Source organism: Dendropsophus ebraccatus, chromosome 2, assembly GCF_027789765.1.
Source record: "Dendropsophus ebraccatus isolate aDenEbr1 chromosome 2, aDenEbr1.pat, whole genome shotgun sequence".
Taxonomy (NCBI): Eukaryota; Metazoa; Chordata; class Amphibia; order Anura; family Hylidae; genus Dendropsophus; species Dendropsophus ebraccatus.
Window position 1 is genome coordinate 39,262,869 of NC_091455.1, and position 19,943 is coordinate 39,282,811.

The 19,943-nt window shown below is 44.6% G+C and overlaps 1 protein-coding gene across 1 annotated transcript; it reads left to right on the top strand.

The window, feature by feature from the left end:
* Positions 1-3,298: 3,298 nt before the first annotated feature.
* On the top strand, positions 3,299-18,744 carry LOC138783118 (cytochrome P450 2D15-like). Its single transcript, XM_069957392.1, has 9 exons — positions 3,299-3,640; positions 4,304-4,466; positions 9,172-9,324; positions 9,446-9,606; positions 10,694-10,867; positions 12,245-12,386; positions 13,350-13,537; positions 15,228-15,369; positions 17,698-18,744. The coding sequence occupies exons 1-9, from the start codon at positions 3,437-3,439 to the stop codon at positions 17,874-17,876; spliced, it is 1,506 nt and encodes a 501-aa protein (XP_069813493.1). The 5' UTR covers positions 3,299-3,436; the 3' UTR covers positions 17,877-18,744.
* Positions 18,745-19,943: the final 1,199 nt, after the last annotated feature.

A 19,943-nucleotide genomic window follows, 5' to 3' on the forward strand; every position in this document is an offset into this window, starting at 1 on the left:
TGTAATTTATATGGTGTACAGAACCTGTGTAGAGCTGAGTGTGTTGATGGCGTAGTGGTCGATTGAGGGGGTGGGGGCCCCAATCAAAAGTTTGCTATGGGGCCCAGCCATTTCTTACTGCTGGAGTGCATATACAGCAAAGTAGTAGTACAGGCAGTGCACCACCATCTCCCATGCTGGAGTTCATATACAGTACAGGAGTAGTACAGTCAGTGCACCACCATCTCCCATCCTGTAATGTATAAAACTGCTGGAGTGCATATACAGTACAGTAGTAGTACAGTCAGTGCACCACCATCTCCCATCCTGTACTGTATAAGACTGCTGGAGTGCATATACAGTACAGTACAGGAGTAGTACAGTCAGTGCACCACCATCTCCCATCCTGTACTGTATAAGACTGCTGGAGTGCATATACAGTACAGTAGTAGTACAGTCAGTGCACCACCATCTCCCATCCTGTACTGTATAAGACTGGTGGAGTGCATATACAGTACAGTAGTAGTACAGGCAGTGCACCACCATCTCCTATCCTGTACTGTATAAGACTGGTGGAGTGCATATACAGTACAGTAGTAGTACTGTCAGGGCACCACTATCTCCCATCCGTTACAGTGCTGGGGTGGGGACGCTATACAGTAAAGGATGAGTGAGGAGTTAGTGACTACTGTACTATAATTGCTGGTTTTGTTGAACGTTTCTTGTATATAATGTCCTGTACAATATATCTGTTTAACCCTTGGTTAAACCTTGAACCTTCCCACCTGTGTTTGCTTATGGGCTGGGGTCTCAGACCCAGGAGGGAGCCATGTGCCAGTTCTGTAGCTCTGGGATTACAACTGTGTGGTGCTCTGTGTGGATGTGTGAGCTACAGGCAGTGCAGTGTGCTTATAGGAGAGTGTGCACACTGAAGAAAGCACATAATCCGTCTTTGTGACAACAGACTGATAACAGCAGCAAACACAAGACTCGGCTCCTCCAGCAAGTTGTATCCTGTCAGTGTGTGCTCCTCCTCCTCCTGCCTGTGCTGGACTCCAGCCCCTTCATTACTATAGTGTACAGACTGGGGTATAGTGCTGGAGGTGGTGGTATATAGCAGCACATGTGATATATACTGTATATGTACACTGGGGCATAGTGCTGGAGGTGGTGGTATATACTGTATATGTACACTGGGGCATAGTGCTGGAGGTGGTGGTATATAGCAGCACATGTGATATATACTGTATATGTACAGACTGGGGCATAGTGCTGGAGGTGGTAGTATATAGCAGCACATGTGATATATACTGTATATGTACACTGGGGCATAGTGCTGGAGGTGGTGGTATATACTGTATATGTACACTGGGGCATAGTGCTGGAGGTGGTGGTATATACTGTATATGTACACTGGGCATAGTGCTGGAGGTGGTGGTATATAGCAGCACATGTGATATATACTGTATATGTACACTGGGGCATAGTGCTGGAGGTGGTGGTATATACTGTATATGTACTCTGGGGCATAGTGCTGGAGGTGGTAGTATATAGCAGCACATGTGATATATACTGTATATGTACACTGGGGCATAGTGCTGGAGGTGGTGGTATATACTGTATATGTACACTGGGGCATAGTGCTGGAGGTGGTAGTATATAGCAGCACATGTGATATATACTGTATATGTACTTTGGGGCATAGTGCTGGAGGTGGTGGTATATAGCAGCACATGTGATATATACTGTATATGTACACTGGGGCATAGAGCTGGAGGTGGTGGTATATACTGTATATGTACACTGGGGCATAGTGCTGGAGGTGGTGGTATATACTGTATATGTACACTGGGGCATAGTGCTGGAGGTGGTAGTATATAGCAGCACATGTGATATATATTGTATATGTACACTGGGGCATAGTGCTGGAGGTGGTGGTATATAGCAGCACATGTGATATATATTGTATATGTACACTGGAGCATAGTGCTGGAGGTGGTGGTATATAGCAGCACATGTGATATATATTGTATATGTACACTGGGGCATAGTGCTGGAGGTGGTGGTATATAGCAGCACATGTGATATATACTGTATATGTACACTGGGGCATAGTGCAGGAGGTGGTGGTATATAGCAGCACATGTGATATATACTGTATATGTACAGACTGGGGCATAGTGCTGGAGGTGGTGGTATATAGCAGCACATGTGATATATACTGTATATGTACACTGGGGCATAGTGCTGGAGGTGGTGGTATATAGCAACACATGTGATATATACTGTATATGTACACTGGGGCATAGTGCTGGAGGTGGTGGTATATAGCAGCACATGTGATATATACTGTATATGTACAGACTGGGGCATAGTGTACATGTATATCCACTTGTGCTGCTATATATCACCTGAGAAGCTGAGGTGTGTATGATGAGGTCCTGCAGCAGCTGAGGTGTGTATGATGAGGTTCTGCAGCAGCTGAGGTGTGTATGATGAGGTTCTGCAGCAGCTGAGGTGTAGTATGAGGTCCTGCAGCAGATTGGGTGTAGTATGAGGTCCTGCAGCAGATTGGGTGTAGTATGATGTTCTGCAGCAGCTGAGGTGTATCATGATGTTCTGCCGCAGATGGGGTGTATCATGAGGTTCTGCAGACCATCATAATACACAATGTGAAAATAATTAATTTACCAATAGTACACAATTGATGAATTGATGGCGGGGGGAGGGGCACCGTTTATTTTTTTTTTGCCTCAGGCAGCAGAAAAGCTAGAAACGGCCCTGGCTGGGGTACAAAGTCTTATCATCCCTGCTCATGGCATTGCTGTCCAAATGGCATTTAAAATGTATGATTGATTCGCAGAACAGTGCCCCCCTGTCCATAGGCTGCTTCTGGTACTGCAACTTGTGTGCATCCGTTTTTATCCGTTTTTCCACTGACTTCCATAATAAAAGGAACGGATCAAAATGCATCAGTTTTTTTAACGTACACAAAAATAGGGTCAGCTACATTTTTTTGTATGTTAAAAAAGGATGTGTTTTGATCCTTTTTTTTTTTCAAGTCAATGGAAAAAATGGATCAAGGAGGATGCACACAAATGCATCTGTTTTTTTCCAAAAACATATGAGCAGTAGTTGTGGGTAGTATTTGGCAGGTTATGGGCTTGCCATTCACCTATGGTCTACTTTCTGATTTGCTTTATTAGTAATGTAATAGTATCCGTCCTCCAGGAATTTTACAGTTCACCAGCAGACTGAGAGATATAATCCAGTTTACAAGGGCCGGGCTGGGAACAAAGCCAAAAGGGAAGCACTGTGTGCTGTAGTGTTATACGTCACTGCGTCACGGCTGATAATATGCATGGGAGAGACAGGGAAGAATAGGTAATTCCTGCAGTGTTACCTTACACAAGTGTGACTATAAAGTCCTGTAAGAAGGAGCAGCACAGGATCCGACATGGAGCTTCTCTCCGTCCCGTCCTCCTTGCTGTCTGGTGGGAATGCTGCTTGCCTGGGCCTGGCTCTTGCTGTGCTCTGTCTACTGATTTTCTGGGTGAAGAATAAAAAAGGACACAATTACCCTCCGGGACCTTCACCCTTGCCCTTGGTGGGAAATGTCTTCCAACTGGACTTCAAAAACTTTCCCGAAAGCCTAACCCAGGTAAATCTGCTGTAAGAATGACCATGTTTGTGAGCAAAGAAGCAACATTATAGAAATGTTAGAATCCAGATGGGACAGAGCCGGTGGCATGGCTGGGGACAGTGGGTTACAGCTTGTCACATTTATGCTCAGGTTGGCAGGAAGGCTTCCACGTGGCTATCCGACGCTCCTTGGGCTGGTGCAGTAAAGTTGGGATAGGGCTGCACAGCAGATGGGGATGTAATAATTCCCATGTAACTGGCCATATGGATTGTGGGGTGCCCTTAATGTTAAAGCGACTCTGTACCCACAATCTTGGTTGCAGTGACAAGAGCCCAAGAGACCCACAACAAACTCGAAGGTTACCGACCATATGGGGACATAAACCGGCCATATACAAAACAAGTACCAAGCTCAGACCTTTGTGCTGACCTAGCACTGGCGTCGCGACAAATAACATCACCGGCCGAGTAGACCACCACACTTCCTCATTGCAGAAACATACGGATAGGATATTTTGGAATCTAGATTGTGAGCCCCATCGGGAGCAGAGACCATTGTGAGTGTGAGCTCTTGTCTGTGCAGTGGAATATGTTTGTATCATATGAATAAGGAAATTATTTTTAAGGTGGTTTAGAGCCATTGATACCACTTTAACCTCTTGTCATATTTCTCTCATTACAGTTAAGTAAAAAGTATGGAAGTGTATTCAGCCTGCAAATATTCACCGAGAATTGTGTTGTATTAAATGGGTATGAGGCTATAAAAGAAGGACTGGTGACGAAATCAGAGGACACCGCTGACAGACCCTCCATACCTATGTTTGAGCATCTTGGATTGCATAATGGTGGGTGTCCATACTTTTGTACAGGGGGTACCTACCTCTTCTTCCCTATGATAGTTTATTAGATTTGTGTTCATATTTGCCAAGGGGAGGGTGGATACATGACTGAGTCACTCCCAGAATTCTAGGAGTCAGTTTCCTTTAGTTTAATGCACTCCTGTAATAGAGGCTTCTGTCTGTAGCTCAGAGGTCACCGGCCTTTCTTGTATCACTAGTTGAATATGACTACTTAAAATTCGAATTTGAAAAATTTGGTAGGGGCCAAATGATGGCCCCTACCAAAGCACAAAATGCATTCAAATCCCAAATCAGATACAAAAAACCCTTTCATACAAAGCTCCCCATGCCCCCTCATATTGACTTCTGGCTCTCTCTTGCACTTCTTCCTCTGCCTCTTTTACCTAATCTGCCACTTGTGACTCCCCCCTCTCAAATATACTGCAACTCACAGGCCCTCTTGCTCTATCTTACATAGACTGCAACTCATAGTGCCCCCTATCTTGCATAGACTACAACTCAGAGAGCCCCCTATCTTTCATAGCCTGCAACTCTTAGTGCCCCCTCTCACATAGACTGTAACTTATAGTGCCCCCTATCTTATATAGACTGCAACTCATAGTGCCCCCTTTCTTATATAGACTGCAACTCATAGTGCCCCCTATCTTACATGGACTGCAACTCATAGTGCCCCCTCTCTCACATAAACTGCAACTCAATACTCATAGTGCCCCCTCTCTCACAAAGACTGCAACTCATAGTGCCCCCTTTCTCACACAGGCTTGCTTGGGTGGTTTCCTTGATTGGAGACAATTCCTTGGCTTGGTTGTTCCTTCCCGGAGGAAGGTCTGGCTAGTTCACTGACGTAGAGATATGTGATGGTGTCTCTGCAGTGTTCTTTTGCATATTTGATTTCCCAGGGGTCAATGTTCTAGAATACACTGACGTCGAGACACCGGATGGTGTCTCTGCGGTGTTTTGGTTAATCTCCCTGAGGTCAACCAGCGTCCTTTTGCATGCACTTACTAGGCATTGCTCCCACTAGCCAGATTCCTACTCCACACTGATGAGGGGCAAATAACCCGAAACAGCTGTCTGTGGATGGATACCTTGCTTGGGTGGTTTCCTTGACTGGAGACATTCCTTGGCTTGGTTGTTCCTTCCCGGAAGAAGGTCTGGCTAGTTTACTGACGTCAAGACATGTGATGGTGTCTCTGCAGTGTTCTTTTGCATATTCCCCTTCTCACACAGACTGCAACTCATAATGTCCCCTATCTTACATAGACTGCAACTCATAGTGCCCCCTCTCTCAGATAGACTGCAAATCATAGTGCCCCCTCTCTTACATAGACAGCAACTCATAGTGCCCCATATCCTACATAAATTATAACTCATAGTGCCAACTTTCACATAGACTGCAACCAGCGGCGTAACTATAGGGGTTGCAACGGTCGCCAAGGCGACCGGGCCCCTACGCTAGGGGGGCCCACCGCCCCCCCCTCGCCACTTTCTCCTGTGGGCCCCCAGCCCACGCACTATGTCCCCAGCTCCACCGACATAACTGATGGCACTTGCTGTCATCTGACTGGATCTCTTACCTAGTCAGATGACAGAAAGTACCAGTGTCCTCTCCTCCAGATATGGCAGGGGCCTCCTCCATGCAGGCGGCGCTTCATCTGAGAGGAAACTGAGAGGATCGTGCTGCTGCAATCCTCCTCTCATCTCCTCATCACTGTAAGTGGCTCCTGCAGGGTGGAGGCCCCTCCCCCAGGCCAGGTCATAACACTGTGCAGCAGGAAAGGAAGAAATCGGTGAGTATGGGGTCGTGACCTGGTCTGGGGGAGGGGCCTCCACCCTGCAGGAGCCGGTTACAGTGATGAGGAGATGAGAGGAGGATTGCAGCAGCACGATCCACTCAAGTTCCTCTGAGGTGAGGTGCTGACTGCAGGGACGCTGCCATCCTCCTCTCCTCAGTGGTGTATGATGGATCCTGCAGAGCTGAGGGGTATGGGGTTGGGATCCGACCAGGGGGAGGAGCCTCAGCCCTGCAGGATCCTACTTATACCATGGAGGAGAGGAGTGCAGCAGGGTGCACATGGAGGAATACTGGTCTGCTATATACAGGGGGACATGGAGGGATACTGGTCTTCTGTATACAGGGGGACATGGAGAAATACTTGTCTGCTGTATACAGGGGGCACAGGGAGGGATACTGGTCTGCTATATACAGGGGGACATGGAGGGATACTGGTCTGCTGTATACAGGGGACATGGAGAAATACTTGTCTGCTATATACAGGGGGCACAGGGAGGGATACTTGTCTGCTATATACAGGGGGCACAGGGAGGAGTACTGGTCTGCTCTATACAGGGGGACATGGAGGGATACTGGTCTGCTGTATACAGGGGGACATGGAGAAATACTTGTCTACTATATACAGGGGGCACAGGGAGGGATACTGGTCTGCTATATACAGGGGACACATGGAGGAGTACTGGTCTGCTATATACAGGGTGCACAGGGCGGGATACTGGTCTGCTATATACAGGGGGCACATGGAGGAGTACTGGTCTGCTATATACAGGGGGCACATGGAGGGATACTGGTCTGCTATATACAGGGGCACAGGGAGGGATACTTGTCTGCTATATACAGGGGGCACATGGAGGAGTACTGGTCTGTTATATACAGGGGACACAGGAAGGGATACTGATCTGCTATATACAGGGGGCACAGAAAGGGATACTGATCTGCTGTATACAGGGGGCACATGGAGGGATACTGGTCTGCTGTATACAGGGGGCACAGGGAGGAGTACTGGTCTGCTATATACAGGGGACACAGGAATGGATACTGTTCTGCTATATACAGGGCGCACATGGAGGAGTACTGATCTGCTGTATACAGGGGGCACAGGGAGGAGTACTGGTCTGCTATATACAGGGGGCACATGGAGGAGTACTGGTCTGCTATATACAGGGGGCACATGGAGGAGAACTGGTCTGCTATATACAGGGGACACAGGAAGGGATACTGGTCTGCTATATACAGGGTGCACAGGAAGGGATACTGATCTGCTATATACAGGGGACACAGGAAGGGATACTGATCTGCTATATACAGGGGACACAGGGAGGGATACTGATCTGCTATATACAGGGGACACAGGAAGGGATACTGATCTGCTATATACAGGGGACACAGGAAGGGATACTGATCTGCTGTATACAGGGGCACAGGGAGGAGTACTGGTCTGCTATATACAGGGGGACACAGGGAGGAGTACTGGTTTGCTATATATACATTAGGGGGTGCCACCTTAGAGTGACTACGGGGAGGGGGGCCCAAATTAAAATTTTGCACTAGGGCCCATCAGCCCTTAGCTACGCCCCTGACTGCAACTCATAGTGCCCCATATCCTACATAGATTAAAACTCATAGTGCCAACTCTCACATAGACTGCAACTCATATTGCCCCCTTTATTACATAGACTGCTGCTAGCCTATTTGTTGACAGCCCCACAGCAGCATAAGCAAAAAAAAATAAAAATAGCAGCATCTGTTGTTTTTCTGATACCTTTGTCTCTGTTTCCTCCCTATACAATAAACAGCAGGCCGAGCTTGTTAGATCTCCACCTTTTTCAACCCTTAAGACTGTAAATGTAAAACCTAAGCTGAGAGTCTTGTATCGGCACTTGTTTAGTCTGCACACAGGGAATAGCAAACATTATGTCATTCTGATATATTACAGATCGCAGCTCAAAGTTCAGCTCCTAGATCTATGATAAAATGTGCACTCATGCATTACATTACTGCTCAAATATGTATCCGTGACATCATTTCTCTGTTCATAATCTCCATCTCTTTGCTGGAGTAGCTGTCTTTCACTCTGCAGGAGCTATCTTATCCTGCCTTACTCTGTGAGCTGATAGTCCCATCAGAATGACACTTTGTGATCTGTGCATTGTTACGTACTGTAATTCTAATAAAAAAGACATTGTCCAAAGTGGAGAACTCTACTTTGTGTCACCATTTTAAAAAAAAAAACTAGAGATGAAATGGATTTTTATTTTTTTTTATATATTTTTGGAAAAAAAATGTCCCCCCACCCCAAGCTATCAGAAAACACACAAAGAAAGTAAAAACTTTATTTTTTTTTTCACATTTCCCACTCTTGACCAACAGAGGGAGCTAACATGGGAATCTGGAGGAATCAAAGAAAAGCAAACCTGTAACTTGGCTGCTGCAAATCTAGCCTCACCCCTCTCTTTACTGCTGACCACACAACTCAATTCCTCTTGTGACTGTGTGCACAACAGAATGGTGGAATGGTACTGGAGGTTTGGGGGGGGGGGGGATGTAGGGGTAGGTCACTGGTTTGCTTAAACTTTTAAACCTCACCACACTGCCCTGATGTCCTCCTGCAGCATCTCTGGGTCCCCCACTGAACAGTACAATGCTGTGGCCAGTGATTGGTTGAGCAGGCTGTCACTGTTAAGATGAGTTGTTCTCTGAAATGGTGGCAGGAGCATTCAGCGGGGGACCCAGAGACAACGCAGGAGGACATCATGGGAGTGTGGTGAGTTTAGACTTCATAAATCTCCTCCATTGTGTAAAAAGTATTTTTCCTGTGTAATAGGGGGCAGATGTGCTGTGGTCATTACCTGTGCACGTAGCAGAAGCTTCTGATAAGCAGTTGTTCTTCCTCAGGGATCGCCTTCACTGGCTATGGTCAACACTGGAAGGAGCAAAGGCGATTTGCCCTACACACTTTGAGAAACTTTGGTATGGGAAAGAAATCTATGGAAGAGCGTATCCGTGAAGAAGCCAGACACCTGTGCTCTACTTTTCAGGCCGCTGATGGTAACGGAAATACATATACAAACTATCATTCTAGTATTAGTATCAGTGTAACTAGAAGAGAAAAGCTAAGTGCAAAATATACTGTATCATGTGTGCCTGTTGTGGTTATGTCTCTTTCCAGCACATCCCTTTGATCCCTTTATGATGATTACTAATTCCATCAGTAATGTCATCTGCTCCATTATGTTTGGAGACCGATTTGAATACAGCGACTTGTCATTTCAGAAGATGATTTATCTATTGAAAGAACTGGCCGAGCTTCAAACCAAACCCATCACTCAGGTGAATATCTATCTCTCTATCAATCTATCTATCTATCTATCTATCTATCTATCTATCTATCTATCTCCTATCTATCTATCTATCTATCTATCTATCTATCTATCTATCTATCTATCTGTCTATCTATTTATTATCTATCTATCTATCATCTATCTATTTATAGTCTATAATCTATCTATCTATCTATCTATCTATCTATCTATCTATCTATCTATCTATCTATCTATCTATCTATTTACCTATCTATGTGCTGCCTAAGGGGAATTGACCTATGTTTTTATGGTGAATCTACTCAGCCATTGGACCCCCAGTTGTCATATAGTTATCCCTTATCCTGTGGATTGGAGATAACTTTTAATCTTGATATAACCCCTTTAACGGTGATGTTCAGTGAAAATCTTTTTCTTTTAAGTTAACTGGTGTCAGAAACTTATATAGATTTGTAATTTACTTCTATTAAAAAAATTCAAGTCTTCACATACTTAGTAGCTGCTGTATGTCCTGCAGGAAATGACTTTTTATTTCCAGTCTAATATAGTGCTCTCTGCTGCCAGCTTTGTCCATGCCAGGAACTGTCCAGAGCAGGAGAGGTTTTCAATGGGGATTTGATACTGCTCTGGACAGTTCCTGACATGGACAGAGGTGGCAGCAGAGAGCACTGTGTCAGACTGAAAATATAAAGACATTTCCTGCATGACATACAGCAGCTAATAAGTATGGGAAGACTTGAGATTTTTTTATTAGAAGTAAGTTAGAGATCTAAATAATTTTATGACACCAGTTGATCTGAAAGAAAAAGATTTTCGCTGCAGTACCCCTTTAAGTTCATCACTCCGTGCTGTATAGATCTGTGGGAGAACCAAACCAGTAGATGTCAGTGAGCAGGGAAATAAAACATAAGATGCCTTGTACTAAACCACTTGAAAAACATTTTTCAGCCAAGTTAAAGTGTTTGGAGGTAAAGAAATGTTGTACACGGTATTGTATGAGTTGTGCTCTTCATATACACATCAATCTGTCTATTGCACTGAATCTTCTAAAAGGTAATTTCATAATTCTAGATCTTCACAAAATGTCTCCTCTTTAGTTGTATAAACTCTTCCCGTGGCTCATGAAGGTGCCCGGACCCCATCAGAAGCTTTTTAGCATCCAGCGTACTTATCTAGACTTCCTAAGAGACATCATCCAGAAGCACAGAGACACTTGGGATCCTGCCATCAGGAGAGACTTCATTGATACCTATTTTGAGGAAATTGAAAAGGTAACTAAATGTCTCCTGTACTATAGATATACGACTGTGTACACATCCTTGTCACTTTATTGGTAGAGTTCAATCAAGTCTGTTGGTAGAGTTCAAAACTCTATTGGTAAAGTAGAGGTTTAGTTAACCTCCAATGTTTTCCATTGCTCATACACTAAGTATCTCTTTATCACAATTTCCTATACCTCTCCCCACCTCTTGTTGCACTCCCCCATTGTACTGGCTTCCCTTAAGTGTCAAATCTAAGGAATCCCCTGGTTTTAACCCCAACTTCTGTAAGGAAGTCTTTGCTGCAGGGTAATCCTCAATTTATCCTTAGGATTTAGCAATAGCTTCACAGCAGCCCCCATGGACACTGTAAACAATAAACTAGAGCTGACCCAATTTAATTCTATGGGAGTTTTCTATTAGTCATACTATAAAATCTGTGCAGAGAGGGGGAGGCTGAGCATTGAGCATTACCTATTGTGAATGTCCCGATCCTGTTTTATGTATACATATAGGTGTCGTTTTTCATTGTAATCCTACCTATGGAAGGAAGGGGATACTGCTGGAAAGTTTTCTCAGAACGGGATGTGTCAGGACATTATTAGCCTTAGTGGCCAGGCTGAAAAGGATTATTTGATCATACGCTCTCGCTGAATTTGTAACACCAAGAAGGAAGAATTGTGGAATTATAGAAATCACCGGATTAATAGATATAACAACCCTTTCCTGACCCCTCCTTTTTTGCACATTGGTTCATAATATTGTGAATCCAAAAGGTCTTCAATATTAAAGGAAAAATCCAGTGATAATGTTTATTAGAGTATTGTATTGCCCCCCCCCCCCCCCAAGGTTATAAATCACCAATATACACTTATTACGGGAAATGCTTATAAAGCGCTTTTTTTCCCTGCACTTACTACTGCATCAAGGCGTCACTTCCTGGATAACATGGTGATATCACTTCCTGAATAACATGGTCATATCACTTCCTGGATAACATGGTGATGTCACGACCTGACTCCCAAAGCTGTGGCTGCTGGAGAGGATGATGGCAGGTGGACACTGAGGGACACAGGGCACTGGAGGGACACTGAACATCCCCCTGCCATCATCCTCTCCAGCAGCCACAGTCCACACAGCTCTGGGAGTCGGGTCGTGACATCACCATTTTATCCAGGAAGTGACATCACCATGTTATGCAGGAAGTGACATGAGCATGTTATCCAGGAAGGGAAGTCTTGATGCAGTAGTAAGTGCAGGGAAAAAAGCACTTTATATGCATTTCCTGTAATGTGTATATTGGTGATTTGTAAAACATTTTGGGGACAATACAATACTTTAATTAAAATTTTCGGACTTCTCCTTTGACTATATTTCCTGTAATCTTAGAATAAGGATAATCCAAGCAGCAGTTTCACTGAAGACACACTTCTTGTTGTCTTGGCGGATTTCTTCGTAGCTGGGACGGATACGACATCTAACACTTTGCGTTGGTCTATCTTGATGATGTTGCTTCACCCACATATCCAGAGTAAGTATCGACTTGTCATCTTCTTAAAGGTGATGCCCCGTACCGCCGTTCTGGCCTCCCGGCGGTATGCGGCATCATTGCTGGAGCTGGGGAGGTGAGAGCATGTTACTTCTTTCAGCCTCCGCAGCACTTTTACAAAAAAATCACCCTACCTGGAGTTGTTCTTTAAAGACCGCCATATTTTGGGCCATAAAGTATCACTGTGGTTTGTAAAAACTTTTGACATGTCTTTTACGCCACTCTTTTGCCGTGCGCTGGCCTGCCTCTATGCACTGGAGGCGGGCCACAGCCATGCCAAAGGTGTATTGGCCGTCACTTATGGGTTAAAGTGGTAGTGGTGTTTTCATATCAAACTGGTGTCAGAAAGTTATACCGATTTGTCAAAAATATCAAGTCTTTCAGTACTTATCAGCTGCTGTATGTCCTGCAGTAAGTGGTATTTCTTTCCAGTCTGACACAGTGCTCTCTGCTGCCACCTCTGTCTGTGTCAGGAACTGTCTAGCGCAGGAAATGTTTTCTATAGTGTTTCGCTATTGCTCTGGACAGTTCCTGACACGGACCGAGGTGACTGCAGAGAGCACTGTGTCAGACTGGAAATATACACCACTTCCTGCAGGACATACAGCAGCTGATAAGTACCGGAAGACTTGATATTTTTGACAAATTGGTATAACTTTCTGACACCAGTTGATATGATAATAATTACACAGAATTACACAGACTTCTTGAAATCCATTGGCTGGGTCCTTTAGAGCAAGAGACGTTCTCTGTAGACATTCACTGCTTAGTGGCGAGGGTCTGAACTAAGGCCGTGTACTAAGCAGACAGCTCCCATACAGCATGCTTATACATATGCTGCCAATAAAAAAACAAAAATTAAGCAGTGGAACGTAGTAAAATTTCTTAATGAAACCTAATGCTGTATATAGTAATAATATAATAATTGAATGTTCCCCTTTGCAGCAAAGGTCCGGGAAGAAATTCATCATGTAGTCGGTGTAGACCGACAACCCACAATGGAGGATCAGTCTAAAATGCCATATACCAACGCGGTCATCCATGAATCCCAGCGATTTGGGAACATTTTGCCTATGGCTTTGCTCCATAAGACCTACAGAGACACCAATATCCAAGGATTTGACATCCCTAAGGTTGAGTAAGGTTGAAAATGTGTTTACAGTAAAATGCTGTTAACCTCGCACCCAACAATCCAGATAGCTGGTTAAGTCTTAGATTAGACATTGAAGAAACTATAAAGCCTGGTTCCTGTGTCACCCCCTCGGCAGTCCGCCATTGCTGGGAGCCACTGACTTGTCCTTGCAGCTGGGCATATGCTTTTAAGGTTTTAATAAAGCCATTGGTTGTTGACAAGCACCAATACAATTATAGAAGCGATCAATAAATCACATTGTGATGTCACCATCTCTGACCAGCCTACTTCATCATTATCCTGTCATATACACAGATATATTCATACATATCTCTACAGAGACATTTAGGGAGAGTGAGATTACAAAATGCTGCCTTGTGCTGAAAAATGCAGCAGGTGCTGCAACCTCAAAGATTGAGCAATGTTCTGCAGTGGAATAAGTTGATCTGTAATGGCTGTGGGTGGGGAACTGGCAGGAGTGCTGGACGAGGGGAGTAGGCAGTGTGGGAGGACTGTGATAAACAGCTGAGGGAAAGCATTGCATCATGGGAGTTGTAGTACTGAGGAACTGCTTAACTAGGAATGGCAACTACAGAATACCGAACTAAGAGCCCCAAAACTAATACATTTGTGGTGGTTTTAGAATTAGACTTTATACTTACTGCCCGGGGCCTCCTCTGCTTCTCAGTGCTGTTCCAGTTTGGCCATTGCTAAAAGCTGCCTTAAAAATCGAGTACTGATAGCATGTACTGCATTGATCCCTATGAGCAGTGATAGTATTGCTCATAGAAGTCTACAAACATGCGTAAAAAAACCCCCAGTTTTAATTAAAATATAAATAATCCCATCCCATAATAAAAGTTTAAATCACTCCCCTTTTTCTGTTTTTAAGTAAAAGAGTTAACAAAAAAAAAAGACATTGCTGCATGCAAAAACCGAAAACTATTAGAAAAACTGAAAACTATTAGAATATCACATTCCCGATCTTGCACGGTATACAGTGTAAGTGCAAAATTGCCAATTGTTGCTCACATCACACCCAGAAAATAAATAAATAAAAAGAGTTTAAAGAGTCCCTTGTGAAGTACAGGAAAACAGTACAGATTATGGCGCAAAAAAATTACCAACAAATAAAAGTGTTATAAGGAACAGAATAGAGCAATATTAAACACATTTTTTTAGATTAAAATTTTTTTTAGTAGTGAAATAAAATAAGAGCTATATTATATATTGCCTATCATTGTAATCAGACGTGGCTTTTTAAAGGGGTAGTCCGGCGGGGGGGGGGGGCATTTTTTCTCTGACACCGGGGAGGAAGTGGCTGAGGGAAACGACGTCCACTCACCTCCCCGGTTCCAGAGGCGGGTCCCGCATCGCGCCGCTTCCTGCTGTCTGACGCGGGCCCGAGATGTGACGTCTCAGGTCCGCTCAGCCAGTCAGTGAAGGAGGCGGGATCAAGTCCGCAGGATCCGGGGACCAGAGCGCCGCTGGAACGGGGGAGGTGAGTGGACGTCGTTTCCCTCAGACACCTCCTCCCCGATCCCAGGAAAAAAATGCCCCCCGCCGGAGTACCTCTTTAAACAAGGGGGGAAAAAAAATATGTGCAAAAACAAAAATTTGGGGTTAAAGAGACTGGTAACCCTTTAAAGAAAAGTATCCCATGATATTTATTTGCTTCTTTATCATTTAAGGGCACCACAATCATACCCAACCTGACATCAGTTTTGAAGGATATGAACATATGGAAGAAACCCTATCAGTTCTATCCAGAACACTTCTTGGACTCAAAAGGAAATTTCGTAAAAAATGAAGCATTTATACCGTTCTCCGCAGGTACAGTACTGATCAGTAATAGGTGATGATCTGGTGACTGGACAGTCAAGGAAGTGTTGCTGACAAATACCATCTGGAAGCCTTGAAAGACGGCACATGTGACTGTGGTGTCCCACTAGGGGTGTTACTATTATCCACACCCTTCGTAAAAGTCTGTACGTTTTGTAGTCCTATTGCAGCTGAAGTGTTACTAGAGATTACCACTAGATGTCGCTGTATTGTATAACTAAAGTGTGGAAGCTGCATGGCTGAAGTGTCTTAAATTTTATTGTATTTATATATGCCAGATTCTGTAGACCAGTAGGATCTTTCCTTTCTTCTGTCCTATCACCTCTTCCCTTTTGCTCTTCTTTTGCACCCTTTCCACCCAACCACAGTGCTTCTCACACGCTGGTTAGGAAGTTAGTCCCTTGGGTGAGGGAGGAGTCTTAGTGGAGATTCTGTGGAGAAAGGACTAGTGGGCATAAGGTGGTGTGAAGACTATAGGAAAAGTCAATACATGGGCACAGGTTGTTTCTTCTTCTTCTTTTTTTTCTACAAGTACTCTTCTAGACACTCTAACCTCCCGGCAGAGCACATTACTACTTGCGTTTAGACTCTTGCGGTACCCTCCTCTCTACTATGCTACCTCAGTACAACCTTATCAACTCTACTATATCCTGCTCAGCACTTATCACACAGATCTGGTCGTTTTATGTTTGTGTATTTATTGGAACTGTATAAAGTGTATGTCAAGATCCGTTGTATTCCCTGCTGCACATTTACAAGTAGGAAGCCAAGTCAACATTACCACCTGAGTCTGTGATTATTCACTACCACCTGCACAGCACTTGCACCGCAAGGGTACAACCAGCATGCCATCACACCTGTGTGCCCACCAGGCACTGGCGTCACGTGACAAAACCCTAAGGTCCGGGTGTCTCTCGGCCATCCTCCACAGTAGTGACATCACACTTCCATCTAGCAAGTGACCGGCCGTCCTACCAATACAACATCAGCCGGGGCTCACCACATGACTACAGGATGTCCTGTACATATTATTGATCTAGACCTACAAATCTCCACCTGCTGGAAGGAGGGGGGCTAACTAACTAAGGAGATGCCTAAATTAGGATACATATAGGGGCCTTACTACTATGTGAGGGCAAAGACTATCCTCTTAACTCTGCTTGCTGGCAGTGGTATAGAGAAGGGTATAGGGAGAGTAATCTCTACAGCAAGCAGAGTTTGTCCTCCCCTCTCCGTCTTTCCATTCTATGTCACTGCCAGCAAGCAGCTGGGGTCTATAATATGTTGGGGGTCTGATACTGGGGTCTATAATATGCTGGCGGTCTGATGCTGGGGTCTACAATATGCTGGCGGACTGATGCTGGGGCCTATAATATGCATGGGGGGGGGGTCTGATACTGGGGTCTATAATATGCATGGGGGGTCTGATACTGGGGTCTGCAGTATGTTCCCTCTGTATTGGGGCCTATAATATGCTGGCGGTCTGATGACGAGGTCTATAATATGCTGGTGTGTCTGATACTGGGGTCTATAATATTTTGGGGTGTCTGATACTGGGTTCTATAATATGCTGGGGTATCTGATACTAGGGGCTGCAGTATGTTCCCTCTGTATTGGGGTCTATAATATGCTGGGGTGTCTGATGACGAGGTCTATAATATGCTGGCGGTCTGATGCTGGGGCCTATAATATGCGGGGGGTCTGATGATGAGGTCTATAATATGCTGGTGTTTCTGATACTGGGGTCTATAATATGCTGGTGTGTCGGATACTGGGGCCTATAATATGCTGGCGGTCTGATGCTGGGGCCTATAATATGCGGGGGGGTCTAATACTGGGGTCTGCAGTATGTTCCCTCTGTATTGGGGTCTATAATATGCTGGGGGTCTGATACTGGGGTCTATAATATGCTGGGGGTCTGATACTGGGGCCTATAATATGCTGGCGGTCTGATGACGAGGTCTATAATATGCTGGTGTGTCTGATACTGGGGTCTATAATATTTTGGGGTGTCTGATACTGGGGTCTATAATATGCTGGGGTATCTGATACTAGGGGCTGCAGTATGTTCCCTCTGTATTGTTCTAACTGTAAGGCCCATACAATGAGGACAGATCTGGGAAAATTCAGGAAAAATCCAATGGCGACACACAATGAACCTTAAATATAAAGCAGTATCAGTTTTACTTCAGAAAATGCCCTTATAATCAGGTGACACGCAGGTTCTATGGATGACACTCATGTATGATATACTGTATAGGATATGGAGTCACGAGCTTGAGCTGCATTTTTTGTCATATTTCTTTTATTTATGTTTAGGCCGTCGGATGTGTGTGGGAGAGCAGCTGGCGAAAATGAATCTCTTCATCTTCTTCACGTCTCTACTGCAACATATTGAATTCCAAATTCCAAGAGATCAGCCATATCCCAGACATGATCCGGTGTTTACCTTCAACTACAGCCCTCATCCCTTCGAGGTTGTCTGCTGGGAACATTAATACTGAACAGCCAGACATTGCCGCGCTTATCAACCATCCTGCTATAGCAATTATTACATATAGTCACACGATCTAGTCTGGCCAATTATATTTCAAATTTCACTATCAAACACACCAGTATTAATATATAACAAGTTACATGTGGATTTAATTTGTTTGAAATATTTCTCATATACCAGAACTTGTTTTTTTTCTGTTTCTCGTGTGCAAAAATTTATTTTAAATGTATTTGTAAATTACTTCTAGTTAGGAATTTCCAGTACTTATCAGCTGCTGTATGTCCTGCAGGAAGTGGTGTATCCTTTCCAGTGGACACAGTGCTGTCTGTTGCCACCACTGTTTGTGACAGGAATTGTCCAGAACAGAAGCAAATCCCAATAGAAAATCTCTTCTGCTTTGAACAATTCCTGACATGGCCAAAGGTGGCAGCAGAGAGCTCTGTGTCAGACTGGAAAGGACACACCACTTCCTACTGGACATGCAGCAGCTGATAGGTAATGGAAGACTGAATATTTTTAACAAGAAGTAATTTACAAAACTGTATTACTCTTCAACAACAACTGATTTATACATTTGCCCCTTTAAGCCATCAGAGTAGGGTTAATGCCCTATGATTCTCACCCTACACTAAAATATCTTAACAGTACATTACAGATGATCTCATAACTGTTACCACTTATCTCTTAAAATAAGGCCATATGTACACACTTCTGTATATAGTACTTCCAATATCATATGAAGGTTCTTCTGTTGATTTCTATAGATGGCTCCATCTTACAGAGATATTTTCCTTAAAACTAATACTGCGATATCATATGCTATATGCTATTTTTTTTAAAACTCATTTTATTAAAAGTGTCCAATGACAAATGAGACAATCATGTATCATACATAAGTGAATATCAAAGATGTTAACAAGTGATTCCTATAAAGCCTATGCGATGCCCTGGCCCCTGGGGGCCACTTCCGCAGTGCTGGTGTTATGAGCGGGCAATGACCGGGGCAGCTGCAGGGGTTATACTTGTCACGGTATAGGCCTGAGGGCGGCACAGCTGTAGGGCCGGTCTGTGGAATCTGCGGGTGATGATGGGCATGCGATTCTTCGCTGCACTTAGTCAGGGCACCAGTTAGTGGACACCAATGCCAGGGTTCAGTAACAGCGGTTTTATTATAGATGAGGTAACTAGTAGCAACAGTTCTGTCCGGATGCAACCGGGTATATAGCAGGCTTTGACAAATAAAGCAGGAGTGGTGCTGCATAGGCTGTGAGAATACGTGCCGGATGATGGGAGTAGGAGTATGAGAGGAATAGCGTTGCTGGGTGGATTAGCTTGAGAATAATACTTGCTGTGAATCCTTGTAGCGATGAGGAGAGATAACGGAATGACACCCAGATGAGAGAGAAGAATCCGGTCACTTGAGCAGGCAGATACAGCCGAAGACTGGTATATAGCAGAGCACCTAATCCACACTTCTAGTGGTGAAGTGGGAGCTGCAGAGAAGAAGCCCAACTCCTCTGAGGCAGGAGAGGGACGACACACATCCTCCTTGCTTGGAAGCAGGGGGGAAGACTAACTTGTCAGCAGGAAGTGGGAGGTCACATGGTTGCTCCTGGCCAGAGCTAGTCGGCCATTGGAGGAACCATGGTTACAGGTCACGTGATCAACAGCCTTGCATACCACTGTACACTGTAATACACAGGAATACATGAGAATACACATGAAAATGCACAATACCAGAGAATACTAGGGGAAAACCAGCAGCAGTTGCAGTGCAAACACTTACCAGAACAGGCATTGACACAGCAATAGAAATGGCCATAATAGGAGTAGTAGTCTGCATGTTCTGGGACACTGCACCTAAGGCTATGGTCACCCGTAGCATGAGACCGGCCGTTCCGTGACTCGGCTGGGTCACGGAACGGCCGGTCTCAGAAAAGATCATCCCGGCCGGTACTGCTGTACCGGCCGGATTATATTTAGCACCGCTGAGTTCTGATACCGGCGCATCAGTGCACGCCTGCATCAGATCTTCCCACAGCACACCCCACATGGAGCGTATCTCCAC

What these genes read in the sequence shown, in the direction of transcription:
- LOC138783118 (XM_069957392.1), top strand. Translation starts at nt 3,437, where the DNA reads ATGGAGCTTCTCTCCGTCCCGTCCTCCTTGCTGTCTGGTGGGAATGCT. An exon ending in TACTTTTCAGGCCGCTGATG is followed by an intron (nt 9,325 to 9,445) that starts GTAACGGAAATA and finishes GTCTCTTTCCAG; the next exon opens with CACATCCCTTTGATCCCTTT. An exon ending in ATTTTGAGGAAATTGAAAAG is followed by an intron (nt 10,868 to 12,244) that starts GTAACTAAATGT and finishes CTGTAATCTTAG; the next exon opens with AATAAGGATAATCCAAGCAG.